This window comes from Erinaceus europaeus, chromosome 7 (genome assembly GCF_950295315.1).
Source record: "Erinaceus europaeus chromosome 7, mEriEur2.1, whole genome shotgun sequence".
NCBI classification, from domain to species: Eukaryota; Metazoa; Chordata; class Mammalia; order Eulipotyphla; family Erinaceidae; genus Erinaceus; species Erinaceus europaeus.
In genome coordinates this window covers 133,098,124-133,114,772 of record NC_080168.1, presented here as the reverse complement: position 1 = coordinate 133,114,772, position 16,649 = coordinate 133,098,124, and the positions used below count along the sequence as shown (strand labels likewise).

The following is a 16,649-nucleotide window of genomic DNA, read 5'->3' as shown; positions in this document are numbered from 1 at the left end:
AGCCTGTCTCTTTCTTTCCCTAGTGGGGCAGGGCTCTGGGGAGGTGGGGTTCTGGGACACATGGTGAGGTCGTCAGCCATGAGGTGATCATTATGGAAACACTGCATGACGGGATTACCTTCCCCAAGGGCAGTTTATCAAGTGGACTCCTTGTGGAGGAAGTAGCAGGGAACCTCATCCTTTGATGGACAAGTCCCCACATGCTGATGACTATGGGCTTCTCTCTCTGCAAATCACTCCACACCCCTCACCCCATGAGTCCTCCAATCTCCTGTCCCGGGAAGAATAGCCTCACTGCCAACGTGTTTTCCACACGTTTGACTCATTCACTCACTTACTCATTTGACAAATATTTACAAAGTGAAGGTGATCATTAATACTTAGTACAGGGATATATTCTGAAAAACCCCTGCTGTGCAACTCTCTTGTGCAACAGTCGCAAAGCGAGATTACACAGCCTAGACGGGGTGACCTATCCCACACTCATCTGGATGTGATTAGCTAGTCTAGTCTTTCTTTCTCCTCCAGGGCTATTGCTGAGGCTCAGTGCCAGCACTACGAATCCACAGCTCCTGTGGCTAGTTTCTCCATTTTATTGGATGGGACAGAGAGAAATTGAGAGAGGAAGGGGAGATGGAGAGGGAAAGAGAGACACCTGCAGACCTGCTTTGCTTGTTAGGTGTCCCCCCTGCAGATGGGGAGCTGGGAGCTTGAACCCAGATCCCTGCACAGGTCCTGTTGCTTAGCACGATGTGTGCTTGGCCGGGTGCACCACCGCCCGGCCCCTGACTGTCCCAGTCTGCTGGCCCAGTGGGAGCAGCACTGTATAAGGAAGGGGCACATCTCTGGCTGAGATACCACAAGGACCTAAGATCTCATTAAATGCCAGGCATTGTTTTAGGCACTTGAGACCCATCAATGACCCAGTGAACTGAATTCTCTACCTTTGGGGGTTTACATTCAGCTATGACAGTGCTCTTGAGCTCAGAGTCCTCCTGTCCGACTGATACATTCTCCGTCGTCCACTGAGTTATGAAGAGGAACCACTTCCTGAACTGGCAGGAAAGAGGCTGCGACTCTCAGGACTCTGGGTGTGTTTCCATCAGGTCTGCGGATGCTGGCGACTCCAGCCCTCAAGTCGTCCTAGATCTGAAGGTCTTGTCCTCTTGCCCACCTCACCTTGTTCTGAACTTTTCCTGGGTGTGGTGACATAAACCGCTTGTGTCTCTAATCAGCTGGTTCTGCCAAAGTCAGTTAGGATGAATGTAACCTCATCTAACTTCCTAAATGTGATTCAGTCTCTCCACCCCCCACCTCCCAGCCTTCCTCCTTGTCCGGGAAAGTTGCTGTGCTCTTCTATTTTATCCCTTTATCAGAATTTTAGGGAGCAGACAGAGCTGCCTGCATGCATTCCATCTGCAATGTTTAACCAGCCAGCCTGAAAGTCAAATCCAACCTTCTCTTCCTTAAATACATTAGATTGTGGAGAACGCAAATACATTAATTTAAATACATTAGATTGTGTTGACCATCAACTTTCTGCAGTGCAGTCACTGAGTGCCGACTGTTTGTGTTTCTGCATTTGGGGAGTCTCAGAGAAGCCCACCTCCCACCCCGGCCCCCAAGCCCCAAACACATGCACACCCAGTAAGCACTGGGCTCAGCGTTCGGGTTCCACTTCCTGCGTAGCCAGGAAAATTAATGCAGGCCCCTCGTTGTTGCTCCTTACCCAAGCCCAGCAGTTGGTAGAAAGTGAAATCGTGCCTGCTTATGTCTTTCACCTCTTCCTGTACTTGGGTCTGGACTAAACTGCCAGGGATCATTCCGTCAACTTGACTACACCTCAGTGGCTTAACTGGAACATTCTCTGAGCTTCAAGGTTTATCGGTATCACCTTGACCAGGAGATGCAATAGAGAGAAAAGCTGAAAAAAAGGTCTGTTGTATGCTTTACATTGGGTTCTAGTTCTCCCCCGCCAAGAGAATTGGATCAGTCCAGTTAGTTTTCGTGGGGCCCGCTTGGCCCCGCCCCTAGGAACCCCGAGAGAGGGTTCCAAAGTGGGAGAGTGTCAGAGTTCCAGAGTTGAAGAGTTGGAGAGTTCCAGAGTGGCAGAGTTGGAGAGTTCGAGTTAGAGAGAGTGCTTGCGCCACCGCAAAGAGACAGCAGAGTTCTGTTTGGTGATTAGTTTGGTTTAGTTTATGAATCGTTGTTCTTGAATAAAAAAATACAGCTTCCCTGCCCAGCTGTACGTCTCTGGTCATCTCTGTTACCCGCCATGAAGCTAGCCCAGCTGGCTGGAGCCTACGAAATTTTTAACAACAAATGGCGCCCACGTGGACCTGACCTGCGCATCTCTCAGATAAGTAAAGACAATTTGGCTACTTATGCACTATGGCCTTCTCTTCTGCTTGTGAAGAGATCTCCAAAGGCCTCTGCTCTTTCTTCATGAGACTGTTTTGCTGTTTCTGGAACATTTATCTCTGGACCACTCTGTGGTTTCCACTCGCTCGGTGAACTCAGAACAGCCAGCGGGAATAGCCAGCGGGAGGGAGGCGAGGCACGGAGCTGCTGTTTCCACCTGGTTAAACAGCCAGCCAGCCGGCTGTGCCCAGACAACCCCGCGCACTGTGCCCGCAGCCCCGCAGCCCCGCAGCCCGCAGGAGGCCGACGCCTGCACACAAGAGCCCGACGCCAGCACGCAAGAGGCTGACGCCAGCACACAAGAGCCCAATGCCAGCACGCTGGAGCCCAATGACAGCACGCTGGAGCCCGATGCCAACACGCTGGAGCCGGATTCCACCACGCAGGAGCCCGATGCCAGCACGCAGGCCAGCCCACAGGAGCCGGCTCTCCACCGCGTGGCACAGGGCACTGGACACGTGATCCCTCCACGCTGCTCGGCCACTGTAAGCAGGGCAGCAGACATGGCAGGGCCACGGGGCAGGGCCGCGGCGGCCTATCATGGCCGCCACCCCTTGGCACCTAGGCCCACTCGCTTGGCGAACTCAGAACTCGGCCTTCTACAAAACTGGCCTGCCTACCCTCTTGCTATGAATTCTGGAATGATCCCGGACCTCCCAGACCCCCAGGCTCCCTGCCAAAACTGGGCACATGAGATCTCCAGCTGCCGGTCCGGTCTGAAGGCAGACAAGCTGGAGTACACAGAGATTTGTGCAGAGATCGCAACCTGCAATTCCTAGAAGTGAAGCTGCGCGGGAAGCCACCTCCAGATGGTGAACCCCCCCCAACAACTGTTGGTATGCATGAGACCCCTTCTGTTTCATTTGGTTTAAATCCCCCCTGCTTAACACTATTCTATTTACATAACCACTTCATTCTATTTACATAACCGCTGTTAACAAGCACCTCCCTCCAGGGCATTGGTTCAATCCCCAGTTTCATGATATGTTTTTGCTCCACCCCCCTCCTTGTCACACCCTGATCCCTTCTTTATCACACCCTGATTTTCACCAGTCACTTTTCTCTCCACCCTCTCTATGTCACATCCTGTTTCCACCCTACTTGGGAAGTATATATAAAGACAGCATTGTGAGTTTTAGAGTACTGTACTTTGAGTTTAACTTAGCTCGTCTTAGATTGTTCTGCGTCCTGCATGAATAAAGAGATACTGCCTACAGCTCAACCATGAGTCCCTGGTCGTCTGTTACCCGCCCGTGAAGCCAGCCCGGCGAAAACAACCTAACCCGTCGAAAACAACAAACAACTAAGACAGTACAGATTTAAATTCGTGTTTAAAATGACATGTCTTCGTAACAAAGGTTTCTCTCCTTGTGTATTAATGACCGTGTTTATGTGTATGTTTAAAGTTTGGTAAACAGTAACTTTAAGGCTAAATTCTTACTAGTCAAAGTTAAATAAAAAAGGTTTTCAACGTAATTCTCATAAAGATAAAATTAACTTACATTTAAAGTCTGAGGTAAAAATTAGTTAACAATCAATATATTTTAACTAAGTTGGTCTAAACAAAAGGTTAAATAGACTTGTTGATATGTAAAACTCTCCATTACCTTCTCTATTAGAAATGGTAGATCGCACAATGACTATGCTAATTATTCTCATGCCTGAGGTTTCCTTTCCTGACTCCATCTTGAATGGGTGTAACAAAAGGTTAAAAAGACGTTGTTGCTATGTAAAAGTCTCAAATTCCTTCTCTATTAGAAATATGCTAATAACAAGTTTTGTTTCATAGTAAGTAAATTGCAGCCAGCTGCCTTTGGGACTCTAGGCCGTTCCCCGCCCCCATGCAAATGCCCGTCGAGGCAAGTAGCCCCCCAGAGACAAGAAATGTATTTTAAGCTGATAAAGTTTAGCCCACAGAGGCAGATATGGCCCCCTCAGGCCTTCCCTTAGCAGCACACTGGTTCTTGTTACTTGCTTGCATGTTTCTCCATGTTTGTGCCAGCTTCTTTTTATAAAAATGCCTGTATGATATAGGTTTCTGTTCACCCCACACCCTTGATACTGTAGCCATTTAGTTAAAAGAAAAGGGGGAATTCTTGTATGCTTTACGTTGGGTTCTAGTTCTCCCCCGCCAAGAGAATTGGATCAGTCCAGTTAGTTTTCGCGGGCCGCTTGGCCCCGCCCCTAGGAACCCCGAGAGAGGGTTCCAAAGTGGTAGAGTGTCAGAGTTCCAGAGTTGAAGAGTTGCAGAGTTCGAGAGTTCCTGAGTTCCAGAGTTAGAGAGAGTGCTTGCGCCACCGCAAAGAGACAGCAGAGTTCTGTTTGGTGATTAGTTTGTCTTAGTTTATGAATCGTTGTTCGTGAATAAAGAAATACAGCCTCCCTGCCCAGCCGTTGTCTCCGCGTCTCTGTTACCCCTAGCCCGGCCAGCAAGAGCCACCAAAAATTTTAACAACAAAGGTCTTTTTCCTTAAAACAAAAACAAACAAACAACAAAAAAAAAGCACAACTTGCACAATCAATTCTGTGCCTAGGGGCTGGGGAGACAGCATAATGGTTCTGCAAAAGGTCTGCAGGTGTCTGTCTTTCTCTCCCCCTCTCTGTCTTCCCCTCCTCTCTTGATTTCTCTCTGTCCTATCTAACAACAACAATAGCAATAACAACAACAAGGGCAACAAAATAGGAAAAATGGCCTCCAAGAGCAGTGGATTCATACTGCAGGCACTGAGCCCCAGAGATAACCATGGAGGTAAAAAAAAAATTTTAAAAAAAGACTCTGTGCCTGAGGCTCTGAGGTCCCAGGTTCAATCCCCTACACCACCATCAGCCAGAGCTGGGCAGGGCTCTGGGGAAAATAATAGTAAAATAAGTAAATAAAATAATAATAATAATAACCTTGTGCCTAACAAATGAAAATGACTTAGTATTCTTTCTTTTTAATTAAAGCCTTTCCCAAAAAAGATGAAAAGATGAGGTGGTGGTGGTTCTGCTGACTAGTACACACTGGGCACTGTCTCCATGACATGAACAAGGGACTCAAGTGAACTCAGTGGCGACAGGAACACAAAGATATGTCATCAGATAGATCATGCATCAAGTGGCACGAGGAATTCTACTTAATGGAAAGTTAGCAAGTCTTTTTATTTTTCTTCAGCTGCTAGCACAATCAGGGATAGAAATATATATATATGGAAGAAACTTCCGAAAAAGCACTTTAAAACACTACACTACAAATAAATCTATAGACTATTCTGCAATCTTATATTTTTCTTCTAAAAGTAAAAATTTTTTTGTAAACAAGGAGTATAAAAATGATTTAAAATAATCCTTCACATTCTAACTTAAAAAAAATAAAATGTAGCAGGGAATGGACCATGGTGTGCCTGGTTAAGCGCACACATTACAGTGCACAAGGACCTGGGTTCAAGCCCCTAGTCCCCACCCGCAGGGGGAAAGCTTCACGAGTGGTGAAGCAGGGCTGCAGGTGTGTGTCTGTCTCTCACCCTATCTGTCTTCCCCTCCCCCTCTCAATTTTTCTCTGTCCTGGCCACCCCATCAGCTGGGGCCCTATTTGGGAAGTCCTGAGATTCCCAAACAGGCGTGATGTACCTAGACTTTGAATAAATCCCTCTCTCCATTGTTACTGGTCATCTCTATCAGGAACAACACAGTAGACCCCTTTTATGGGCCCCCATAGGACCTTGCCCTCAACGTGGATCAACAATGGTAGAGAATGTTCCATCCTCCGAAGGGAGACTGGACAACATACTCTATGCTACACCTGAGGAAGACGGGTCCTGATATTGGGGCAGCTTGGAATGTTCCTACTCATGACCACAGAATGTGAGCTCAGAGCTACAGGGATGCAGAGGTCACACAGGCTCCTAAGCTGAATATGGGCCCCAGATCAGATCAAATCAATGGGGTTTACAGTCAACAATATTTATACCTCTTTCCCATATTAGGGAGCTACTCTCTTCCCTGATCCAGCTTTCTGGTCCTTTTTCCAGTCATGACATCATCTCCCCAGACAATAACTTGGATCCATCTGCATATCAGATGTCAGGCTCAGGGGAAAAAAAAAAAACTAGTATAGCCACAGGCCCTTTGGAATATAACTAAAATATGCCTGCTAGCTATCTACAAAATGGAGACCCACCCCAACTCTTCATCTGCACTATTCCAGCCTTTAGGTCCATGATTGTTCAACAATTTGTTTGGCTTTGTATGTCAACTCTCTTTTCAGTCACCAGGTTCCAGATGCTAGCAGGATGCGACCAGACTTCCCTGGACAGACAACCCCACCAATGTGTCCTGGAGCTCCGCTTCCCCAGAGCCCTGCCCCACTAGGGAGAGAGACAGGCTGGGAGTATGGATCCACCTGTCAATGCCCATGTTCATCGGGAAAGCAATTACAGAAGCCAGACCTTCCACCTTCTGCATCCCACAATGACCCTGGGTCCATACTCCCAGAGGGATAAAGAACAGGAAAGCTATCAAGGGAGGGGATGGGATACAGAGATCTGGTGGTGGGAATTGTGTGGAGTTGTACCCCTCTTATCTCAGTGTTTCCTTTTTATAAATAAAATAAAAATAAAGAAATTGATCCAAGAGACAATTTTTTTCTCTCTGTCCTAGCAAATATAACAGAGAGGAAAAGAACTGTCTGCCGCTAGTGGTGGATTCACAATGACAGCACCAAGCTTCAGCGATAACCCTGGTAGCAAAAATAAATGAATGAGTGACTAAATAAATAAATAAAAAGATGAGTACAGGATGACCCCACTCATAAACAGAAGTTGAGAAAGAAGAACAGACAGGGGAAATACAAAGCAGAACTTGACTGAATTTGGAGTATTGCACCAAAGTAAAAATCTCTGGGGGAGGGGAGGGTGGCTTTTCAGCTTCACTATACGGGGAGGGGGGTAGGGACACAGACCTTTGGTGGAGGGAACGGTGTTAATATACACCCCTATTAACTTATAGACTGATAAGTCTCATAAATCAATATGAGAGGGGGAAATATGCTTTAAAAATTAAAAATAAATAAATAAATAAAATGTAGCTAGGGTATTTGTGATTCCTTATGTGTTCAAAGACTGATTTTTCAATAGTGCGGACCTTACAGTTAAAGAGACATTCATGCTAGTATTTTGCTGTGAGTACTGCTGTGTTACTGTGGTTCCTGAGTATCAGCCCAAGTAGAGTCCTAGAAATACTGCACTCATAATTTTGCATCATTTGATTTCTTTATATGGTCACCAGCAGATTGCTAAAGGCTTTTTAAATATTTTATTTATTTATTAATGGGGGGGGACCTGAGCATCACTCTGGCACGGGGATGCTGGGAATTAAACTTGAGGTCTCACACATCCAAGTTCAGTGCCCTCATCATGGTACCAACTCCCAGATTTTTAAAACAGAACTCTTTCAGGACTTGTACCTAAAAATGCATAAACATAATTCTTAAATTACTGAGTGGCTTACATATTTATAAGCAAGTTGGGATATCATTTAAGCACATTCTTGATATCATAAAGGGTTTAGATTCAATAAGGTTCATTTACTTTTTAACATCTTGACCATTAGATTCCTGGGAATTTACCTACCTTACCTTATTTTTTTTTCTTTTTTGGATTCTTTTAAAGCTCCCAGATAGTCTGTGGTTCTTATCTGAACCAGCTGGCCCTTATATATGAACCTAGAGGTCTTTGCATGCAGTTCCTCCACCAATGTTCGAATCCCTCTGCCACCCCCATACAAATGCCTACCAAATGGGAAATGCCCACAAGGCAAACTCACACCATTCCTAGTTTTATTATTAATCATCTCTGCCTCACCGCTTCCTAGGCCCCCCCCAAGTCATCTCTCTGGGCGTGCCTCAGCACACAGCCGGCAGAATGATGCTGGGCAAACTAACTTGTTGCCTTAGCTCTCTTGGTTGCAAAAATGAGAACAAGAGGGCTGGAGAGACAGCATAATGGTTATGTAAGACTGTCAAGCCTGAGGCTCCAGGTTCAGTCCCCAGCTCCACCATAAACCACAGCTGAGCAGTGCTCTGGTAGCTCTCTCTGTGTATCTTTCTCCCTGTATCCCTCTTTCACTAAAAGTAAATAAATAAAATATTTTTTAAAAAAACGAGAACAAGAGCTGTGTGTGAAGATGGAGACCCAGTGAGGCTGCCCCAGAGCTCCTGGCTAGGGCACAGGGCCTCCATGAGCAGGCGTCTTTGTCACAACACAGAACTCTCTTCTGCTTGGCTGCTGCCTGCTATGTCTCCCCAAAGCTACTTCTATTTCCTGCCATTTTTCTTTGAAAGTAGGACATTATCTCTCTTATTATTGCATGATTCCTTTCCAAATAAGTCCAGTTCTTTGAAAGAAGAGGCAACAGCCAATCGAGAGAGAGAGAGAGAGGGAACACTGTGTCAACTAAGTGCAAGCTCCATGTCTGAAAGAATCATTGCAGGATAAGATCTTTCTTTTTTTTTTAATATTTATTTATTTAGTCCCTTTTGTTGCCCTTGTTGTTTTATTGTTGTAGTTATTACTGTTGTTGTTGGATAGGACAGAGAGAAATGGAGAGAGGAGGGGAAGACAGAGGGGGAGAGAAAGACAGACACCTGCAGACCTGCTTCACCGCCTGTGAAGCGACTCCCCTGCAGGTGGGGAGCCGGGGCTCGAACCGGGATCCTTACGCCGGTCCCTGCGCTCTGCGCCACCTGCGCTTAGCCCGCTGCGCTACCGCCCGACTCCCGGGATAAGATCTTTCTTTCCTGTGTTGCTCACTGAGTCCTGTCCTCCCCACCCCACCCCCATCATGTTCCCCTCTGTTAGATATCTGCCCCTCTGGCAGGCCAGGGTATGAAGAAGCCAATGGGTCTAGGTCCGTTCTCGTTCTGGGTAGAGGGAAAAAAATGAATGTGCCCTTCAGACATTAGGGTGAGTGTGGGAGGTCTCCTTCTCCGTTCTGGTAAGATGTCGGCTCCTCCTCCTCCCCCTCCTCCTCCTCCAAGGTCACTGCCCTCTGTCCTCTCCACTCCCTCTGGACGTCACAGTTCTGGGTGGTGGCTCCATATGACATCTTCTTTGGGAGGCTTGCGAAGCTCTCGTGGTTGAGCTCTGTCTCCTCCGCTAGCTCATCTTGGTCTATGATTCCACGCTTGTCCTCACAGACGCTCCCGGGGTCAGCCCAGTCCTGCTTCTCCCCAGAAGCAAAGACGCCATAGAAGATGACCCCACTATAGTGCACCAGGGCGGCTATGAGGAACACATTCTGCCATTCCTCGCGGGTCTAAATAAGGAAAGAAAGCGCCGGTTAATACTCCAGCCCAAGACAGACATTAACGGTACGTTCTGGGAGATTCTACTGAGACAAAAACACCTAGCTGCTCCCGAGGAGACTCTAAAGTTAAGGGAAAGATTTGAGTAAGAAACATGTCAGTATCCAAACAGAATCTGAGTGTCTGATAAACAAAAACCAAGAGCTGAGAGATAGCTTGTCCAGCAGAGTCTGTGGTGCACCAACTGGGAGCAGCATCGACGGTGCCCAGAGAGCCCCTTGGATGGTGGACGTGTTATGGTATCTCTCCTCTCTCCCTGACTGTCTCTAAGTAAAAAATAAAAATATTGAGACCTGGGAGGTAGTCCAACTGGTAGAGACACCAGTCTGCAAGCAGGAGGCCCTGAGCTCTGTTCCTGACAGCATCCCATGTGCCCCCACCTCTCTCTCTCATAAGCAAACAGACAAGTCTTTAAAAAACTGAAAATATTGAGACAGGAGGCCTTCAGCAGTATAACGCATGCATGGGGCCAGGTCCATTCTCCAGAGTCACACAGTGTAATCAAAATGGCAAACAAGCATTACGATTACAATGGCTATGCATTAAAAAAAAACTTCACAAAATCAGGCCAAATACAGGACCACTCAGATGGTGCTCTCTCTCAGACAGTGGGTTAGGTTAAGCTTGTATGTAAATCTGAGAGGACTCCTTCTTGCTTGCTGTTGAGTATATCACAGTTTGACTAAGAAAATGCTCATCACTGATGCAAAAGTATATATACAGTATTTTCTGTGGGGCCAGGTGGTGGTGCACCTGGTTGAGCGCATGTTACAATGCACAAGGACCCAGGTTCAAGCCCCCAGTCCCCACCTGCAGGGGGAAAGCTTCACAAATGGTGAAGCAGGGCTGCAGGTGTGTCTCTCTCCCTCTCCTCTCTCCTCATTCCCTCTCAATTTCTGACTGTATCTATCCAATAAATAAATAAAGATAATAAAAAATTGTTTAAATTTTCTGTGTAAACTATAATACAAAAATATCTCAGGTGCTATCTTCCTCTAACTTTAAGCACAAATATGTCATGTTAATAGTCATAATTTCTGGTGCAAGGACCAGTGTAAGGATCCTGGTTCGAGCCCCCGGCTCCCCACCTGCAGGGGAGTTGTTTCACAGGTGGTTAATCAGGTCTGCATGTGTCTTTCTCTCCCCCTCTCTGTCTTCCCCTCCTCTCTCCATTTCTCTCTGTCCTATCCAACAACAATGACATCAATAACAACAACAATAATAATAACCACAACAATAAAACAACAAGGTCAACAAAAGCAATAAATAAATATTTTTAAAGATTAAAAAATAGCATAACTTTTAATATTTTATTTCATCTATTTGATAAGACAAAGAGAAATTGGTAGGGGAGAGAGAGATAGAGAGGGAGAGAGACACCTGCAGAAGTGCTTCACTGCTCATGAAGATTCCCCTGCAGGTAGGGGCTGGGGACTTGAACCTGGGTCCTTGTGCACTGTGATGTGTGCTCTACCCAGCCCTTCAACAGTCGTGGTGCAATCCCATCATCTCACTTGCAAACAGAAAGGGGAAACATAGGCCTATAAGGACTCAAACCTCATCTCCTCCATGAAGCTGGAAGACTTCCTAAAATCATATTTGGGTTTTTACTTTTTTATTATCTTTATTTATTTATTGGATAAAGAAGAGCCAGAAATAGAGAGGGGTGGGGGAGGGAGAGAGACAGAGAGTCACCCGCAGCCCTGCTTCACCACTCGCAAAGCTTTCCCCCTACAGGTGGGGACCGGGGCTAGAACCCAGGACCTTGCGCACTGTGCATTCAACCATGTGTGCCACCACTCAGCCCCCTAAAATTATATTTGTTACAGGCAATCCAATTAAGAAAACATTTGAACAAAAACATATCTGGAAAAAAAAAAAAGGATAAAGATTCAGCATTGCCTGTGGCTGAACTCCTGACTCTGGGATAGCTTTCTACCATCCACCCAATTCCAAACATACAAGGCTCCAGCAGGACCTTTTTTTTTCTTGTAACCAGAGCACTGCTCAGTTCTGAACTATGGTGGGGTGGCAGGGCATTGAACCTGGGACTTTGGAGCCTCAGGCAGGAGAAGCTAGGACCCTTTTACACTCTTACAGGTTCTCAGAAAGGGTCATTAGTGTGTTGTTATTGCAAGATAATAAGGAAGTATAACAGCACTAATATTTTTTTAATGCTGGGTCATGTTAAGCAATAGAGGGAAATAGTCTATAAAGTTTAATTTCTTCAAATTATAAAGCAATCTGTGTGACTCATTTATCCCAAGTTGATGGCCTCTGTTTCTTCTTTGTGTTTCTGAGTAGTCATTACAAGTTTGTTCCCCAAGACACACCTTTTTCTTTCAATTGAGGAAATGTGGAACGAAGCGTTAATCAGGTATGTTGCCATCAGCAATAATTTTGAAGAAAGAGAAGGAGGGGAGGAGGAGGAGATGAAGGAGGAGGAAGCAAGGAAGGAAGGAAGGAAGGAAGGAAGGAAGGAAGGAAGGAAGGAAGGAAGGAAGGAAGGGAGGGAGGGAGGGAGGGAGGGAGGAAGGGAGGGAGGGATGTTTGTATCAGCCAAGTTCAAGGACACAGACAGTTACAGGTCAGGGTGGGCCCTTTCCAGCTCAGGTTTCTGCAATACTTCAGTCTAGGAAGCCATTACCTTGTGCTTGGTCATTGCACCAACAATGAGGGGACAGACCATTCCAGAAAGGGTTCCCACTCCGTTGGAGATGCCCATGAGAATGCTGGCATAGCAGGGAGCAATGTCCAGGTGGTTGACGTTGAAACCTGCAGTCAAGCCAAAACCTCAGAATCAAGAACAGAATTCCAGATGCCTGTGGGGAGGCATGTACCTTCCTGCGAAACCTCATCAGCTGGATGCCTTTTTCTAGTGTACCGTGGTAGATATCTTTTCCTAGTGTACCGTGGGAGAGATCTTTTCCTAGTGTATCATGGGAGATATCTTTTCCTAGTGTACCGTGGGATATATCTTTTCCTAGTGTACTGTGGGATATATCTTTTCCTAGTGTACCGTGGGATATATCTTTTCCTAGTGTACCGTGGGACATCTGGAGCTGCTACCAAGATGGTAACAGAAGGTCTTCAACATGTCACAGGACCAGGAGCCGTGACTGGTGAACAGCGTTTGGCCATGAACTCACCTTCCTGTGAAGAATTACACCTGGCCCTGCCATGGGAAGTTCAGAACTCAAAATAGAAAGATCTTGGAGGGGCTGGGTGGTGACAGACCTGGTTGAGCACATGTTACAACACACAAGGACCTGGGTTTGAGCCCCTGGTCCCCACCTGCAGGAGGAAAGCTTTGCGAGTGGTGAAGCAGGGCTGCAGGTGTCTGTCTGTCTTTCTTCCTATCATCCACTTCCTTCTCGATTACTAGCTGTCTCTATCCAATAAATAAATAAATATAATAAAGGAATTAAAATAAATAGATAAATGTAAAAACGAAATTTGAAAAAAAAAAAAAAAAAAAAGCTGTTGGAGCAGTACGGAAAGCCTGACAGTCTGGGCCACTTCTATTTGAGTCAGCCACAGTCACATCCAGCCTGGGCTGTAATAGCCACACTACCGACTGAGCTGCTACCAGGCATCTGTCTCTCTCAAGGTCTTCTGGCAAGAGACAGTGCCGCTAGGAGTGGCCCAGTGCTAGCTCACCACTGCCTCCTTTCTAGTCCTTTCTTCAGGAGAGAAAAATGAGTGGAGTGGGGGGGGGGCGGTGAGAGAAGGCAGGGGAAACTCAGGAAGAGGAGGCTGCTTGCACCAGGAGTCAACTCTGCCAACTGCCACGGCACGTTTAGGGTCAGACAGGCCTACTCCTGTTGCTAATCTGAACAAAGGATTTCAGCTGATTTACTTTTCTTTTTTCCAATCAGGATTATCCCTGGGACTTAGAGCTAGCACTACAAAGCCACCACTCCAGACTGTCTTTCAAAGCCACCACTCCAGACTTTCTTTCTTTCTTTTCTTTCTCTTTCTTTCTTTCTTTCTTTCTTTCTTTCTTTCTTTCTTTTTGTTCTCTATCTCCATTTCCTTCCTTCCTTCTTTTTTTACTAGGTAGGACAGACAGAAACTGAGAGGGGAGGAGGAGATAGAGAGAGAGAGAAAGAGAGACGCCTGCATATCTGCTTCACTTCTAGTGAATCTTCCCACCTGCAGATGGGGAGTGGGGGGCTCCAACCCGGGTCCTTGCACATGCTAACTTACATGCTTAACCAGCTGTGCCTCTGCTGAGCTGCAGATAGGAGCTTTCTAAATCTCAGTTCTTTCTTTTGTACAGGACGGTATAGATCAGCAGAAGTGCATAGTGCTTACACGCATAAGGTCCCAGGTTCACCACTGGCCCCTCTCTCTCTCTCTCCCTCCCTCCTTCTCTCCATCCCTCTCTCTCTCCATCTCACACACATACACACACACACGCGCACACACACACGCACACACACACACACACACGCACGCACACGCACACACACACACACACACACCAAATTAAATAAGTAAATATTTTAAAAAGTGAAATAAAGGTGAATACTCATCCTTATAGAACTTTGGTAAATATTAAATTCAATATGTTGATTACACAGTACATCAAGGTAAACAAGAAAAAAAGACCCTATGTATTTCTTTCCCTGTATGATTTTAGGTGTGATTAGCCAACCAACGTGTTTCTCACTGTCTTCCCTGAACTACTAAATGTCTGTCACATAGTAGGGACTTAATAAATAATTGTTTAATGAATGACCAATTTGAGCTGTTGAAATCGAACAGGGCAGTATAAGTTTTGTTTATTCATATTTGTGTTTTCCTTTGCTTCTGAGTTCTCTATTCTGTGCAAAGACCCTGAAAATAGGATTTGAAAAAATTCTTTCCTCTAGTCTGGCACTGTGGCCGGTTGCTTCTTTGTACCTACATTCAGAGAGATTAAAGACCGCTTTTGTAATAAGCTTTCTCTTTCAGATCAAAATGGCAGACAATCAGAATATAAAGCAGCTGAAAGATTAATGAATCTCTCTGTTGATCCAAAGGAGATAAACCCTTTATGAGAAAAAGAACCTGGTGATAAGAAACACTTGGTAGGATTGGCGAGTATTCCGTGCTGACACAAAGCCTGGGCACCTGCCCCCAGCCACAGATGGTTGAGGAAAGCCAGGAACAGTCGCCAGAAGGAGGGTCACTGAGAAACAGAGACTGCTGGATCTTTTCTGGTATCGTGTACAAAAAGAGAAAAATAAGTGCACAAAACCTTGAGAGAGCTTTTTCTGTTCCGGCTATTCCGCCGAGTAGGTATCTCCTGTCTCTTATAATATCTCTGGTCTCCCCTCTCTCCAGCACCTTGTTCATAAGCACTTCCTAGACAGTGACTGTCCTTTCAGGCACCCTGGTCACCCCTCATAAAGTCAGCAGACAGCAGATCTTGAGGGACCCAACCCCCAGGTCACAGACCCTTGTGTGGTATCACTGTCATCAGGCAAACTTATCCCCATAGTAGACAGTTCATTAACCTGGACATACTAAGCATTCCAACACATACATGCACATGTGCATACACATGTATATTAAAGAAAGACACTGAGAGGGAAGGGGGTGGTAGAGAGGGAGAGAAAGAACGGCAGCACTGTTTCACCACTCATGAAGCTTCCCCTCTGTGAGGGACAGGGGCTTGAGCCTGTGTCCTTGTGCATGATGACATGTATAGTCTATGAGGTGTGCCATCGCCCAGCCCTACCAGTCATCCTGCTAAAGCTCCGTGAAGTGGACTTAACACAATACCCAACGTGGAGGGTTGCTGTGGGATCATGTCTAGATCATGCCTGCAGTGTTAAAATATATGTAAGTAACTCATTAAATTCACAAAAATAGGTATAAACATGCAAAAGAAAACATGAGGAGACCAAACACCATCAACAGCCAATGAAGCACAATCAAGGCAGAACTGAACTGGAAAATCTACATTAGAAAATCAACTAGTGGGGCGGGGGAGACAGCATAATGGTTATGCAAACAGACTCTCATGCCTGAGGCTCCTAAGTCCCAGGTTCAATCCCCTGCACCACCATAAGCCTGAGCTGAGCAGTGCTCTGGTGTTTCTCTCTTTCTCTCCTCTCTCTTCTCTCTCTCTCCATCTCTCTCAAAAATAAAATTAATAAAAAAAATTTTTTTAATTGACTGGTATCATTCACTTCACTGGCAGAATCATAAATCCTCTCTGCAGACACACATTTGAAGACATTCAATATTTTATTCTCTCTTTCTTTTGTCTCTAGGGTTATCTCTGGGGCTTGGTGCCTACACTACAAAGCCACTGCTCCTGAAGGCCATCTTTTTTCCATTGTTGTTTTTGCTGTTATTGTTGGTCTTATTATTGCCGTTCTTATTGCTGGATAGGACGGAGAGAAATTGATAGAGGAGGGGAAGGTAGAAAGGGGGGAGAGAGAGATACTTACAGACCTGCTTCAACGCTTGTGAAGTGAACCCCCTGCAGGTGGGGAGCCGGGGGCTTGAACTGGGATCCTTACACTTCACACTATGTGCACTTAACCTGGTGAACTACTGCCTGGCCCCCTATTGCTTCTCCTTCTTTATCTTCCTGTTGGTATCAATCTTATATAAACCTGACAGAATCAAGAGTTCCTAGCAAATTAGGACTATCTGCGAATTGACAGTCTCTAACCCTCCCACCCTCGCACCCCAGCAAAGACTGTGGTGCCTGGTGGGGGTGGCTTGCAGATGCTGACCGCAAAGAAATCAGAGGTTATTCCTTGCCAACAACTGTCCTGTAAACCATTATTCCCCTAATAAATCAGAAAAACAAAAAAATAGGAATATATATATATATATATATATGTAAATAAACAAAAGGCACCACTGTGATTTGGGGTGACGG

At 45.9% G+C, this 16,649-nt stretch overlaps 1 protein-coding gene across 1 annotated transcript in view; it reads right to left on the bottom strand.

Moving 5' to 3' along the window:
* Positions 1–9,206: 9,206 nt before the first annotated feature.
* The window catches only part of SLC17A8 (solute carrier family 17 member 8), a 45,219-nt gene continuing 37,776 nt past the window's right edge, over positions 9,207–16,649 (bottom strand). Inside the window, exons 11-12 of the mRNA XM_060195624.1 lie at positions 12,411–12,538; positions 9,207–9,714 (exon numbers count right to left, since the gene is read on the bottom strand). Coding sequence (XP_060051607.1) covers positions 9,358–9,714; positions 12,411–12,538 — 485 coding nt within the window. The 3' untranslated portion in view covers positions 9,207–9,357. The remainder of the gene's footprint in view (positions 9,715–12,410; positions 12,539–16,649) is intronic.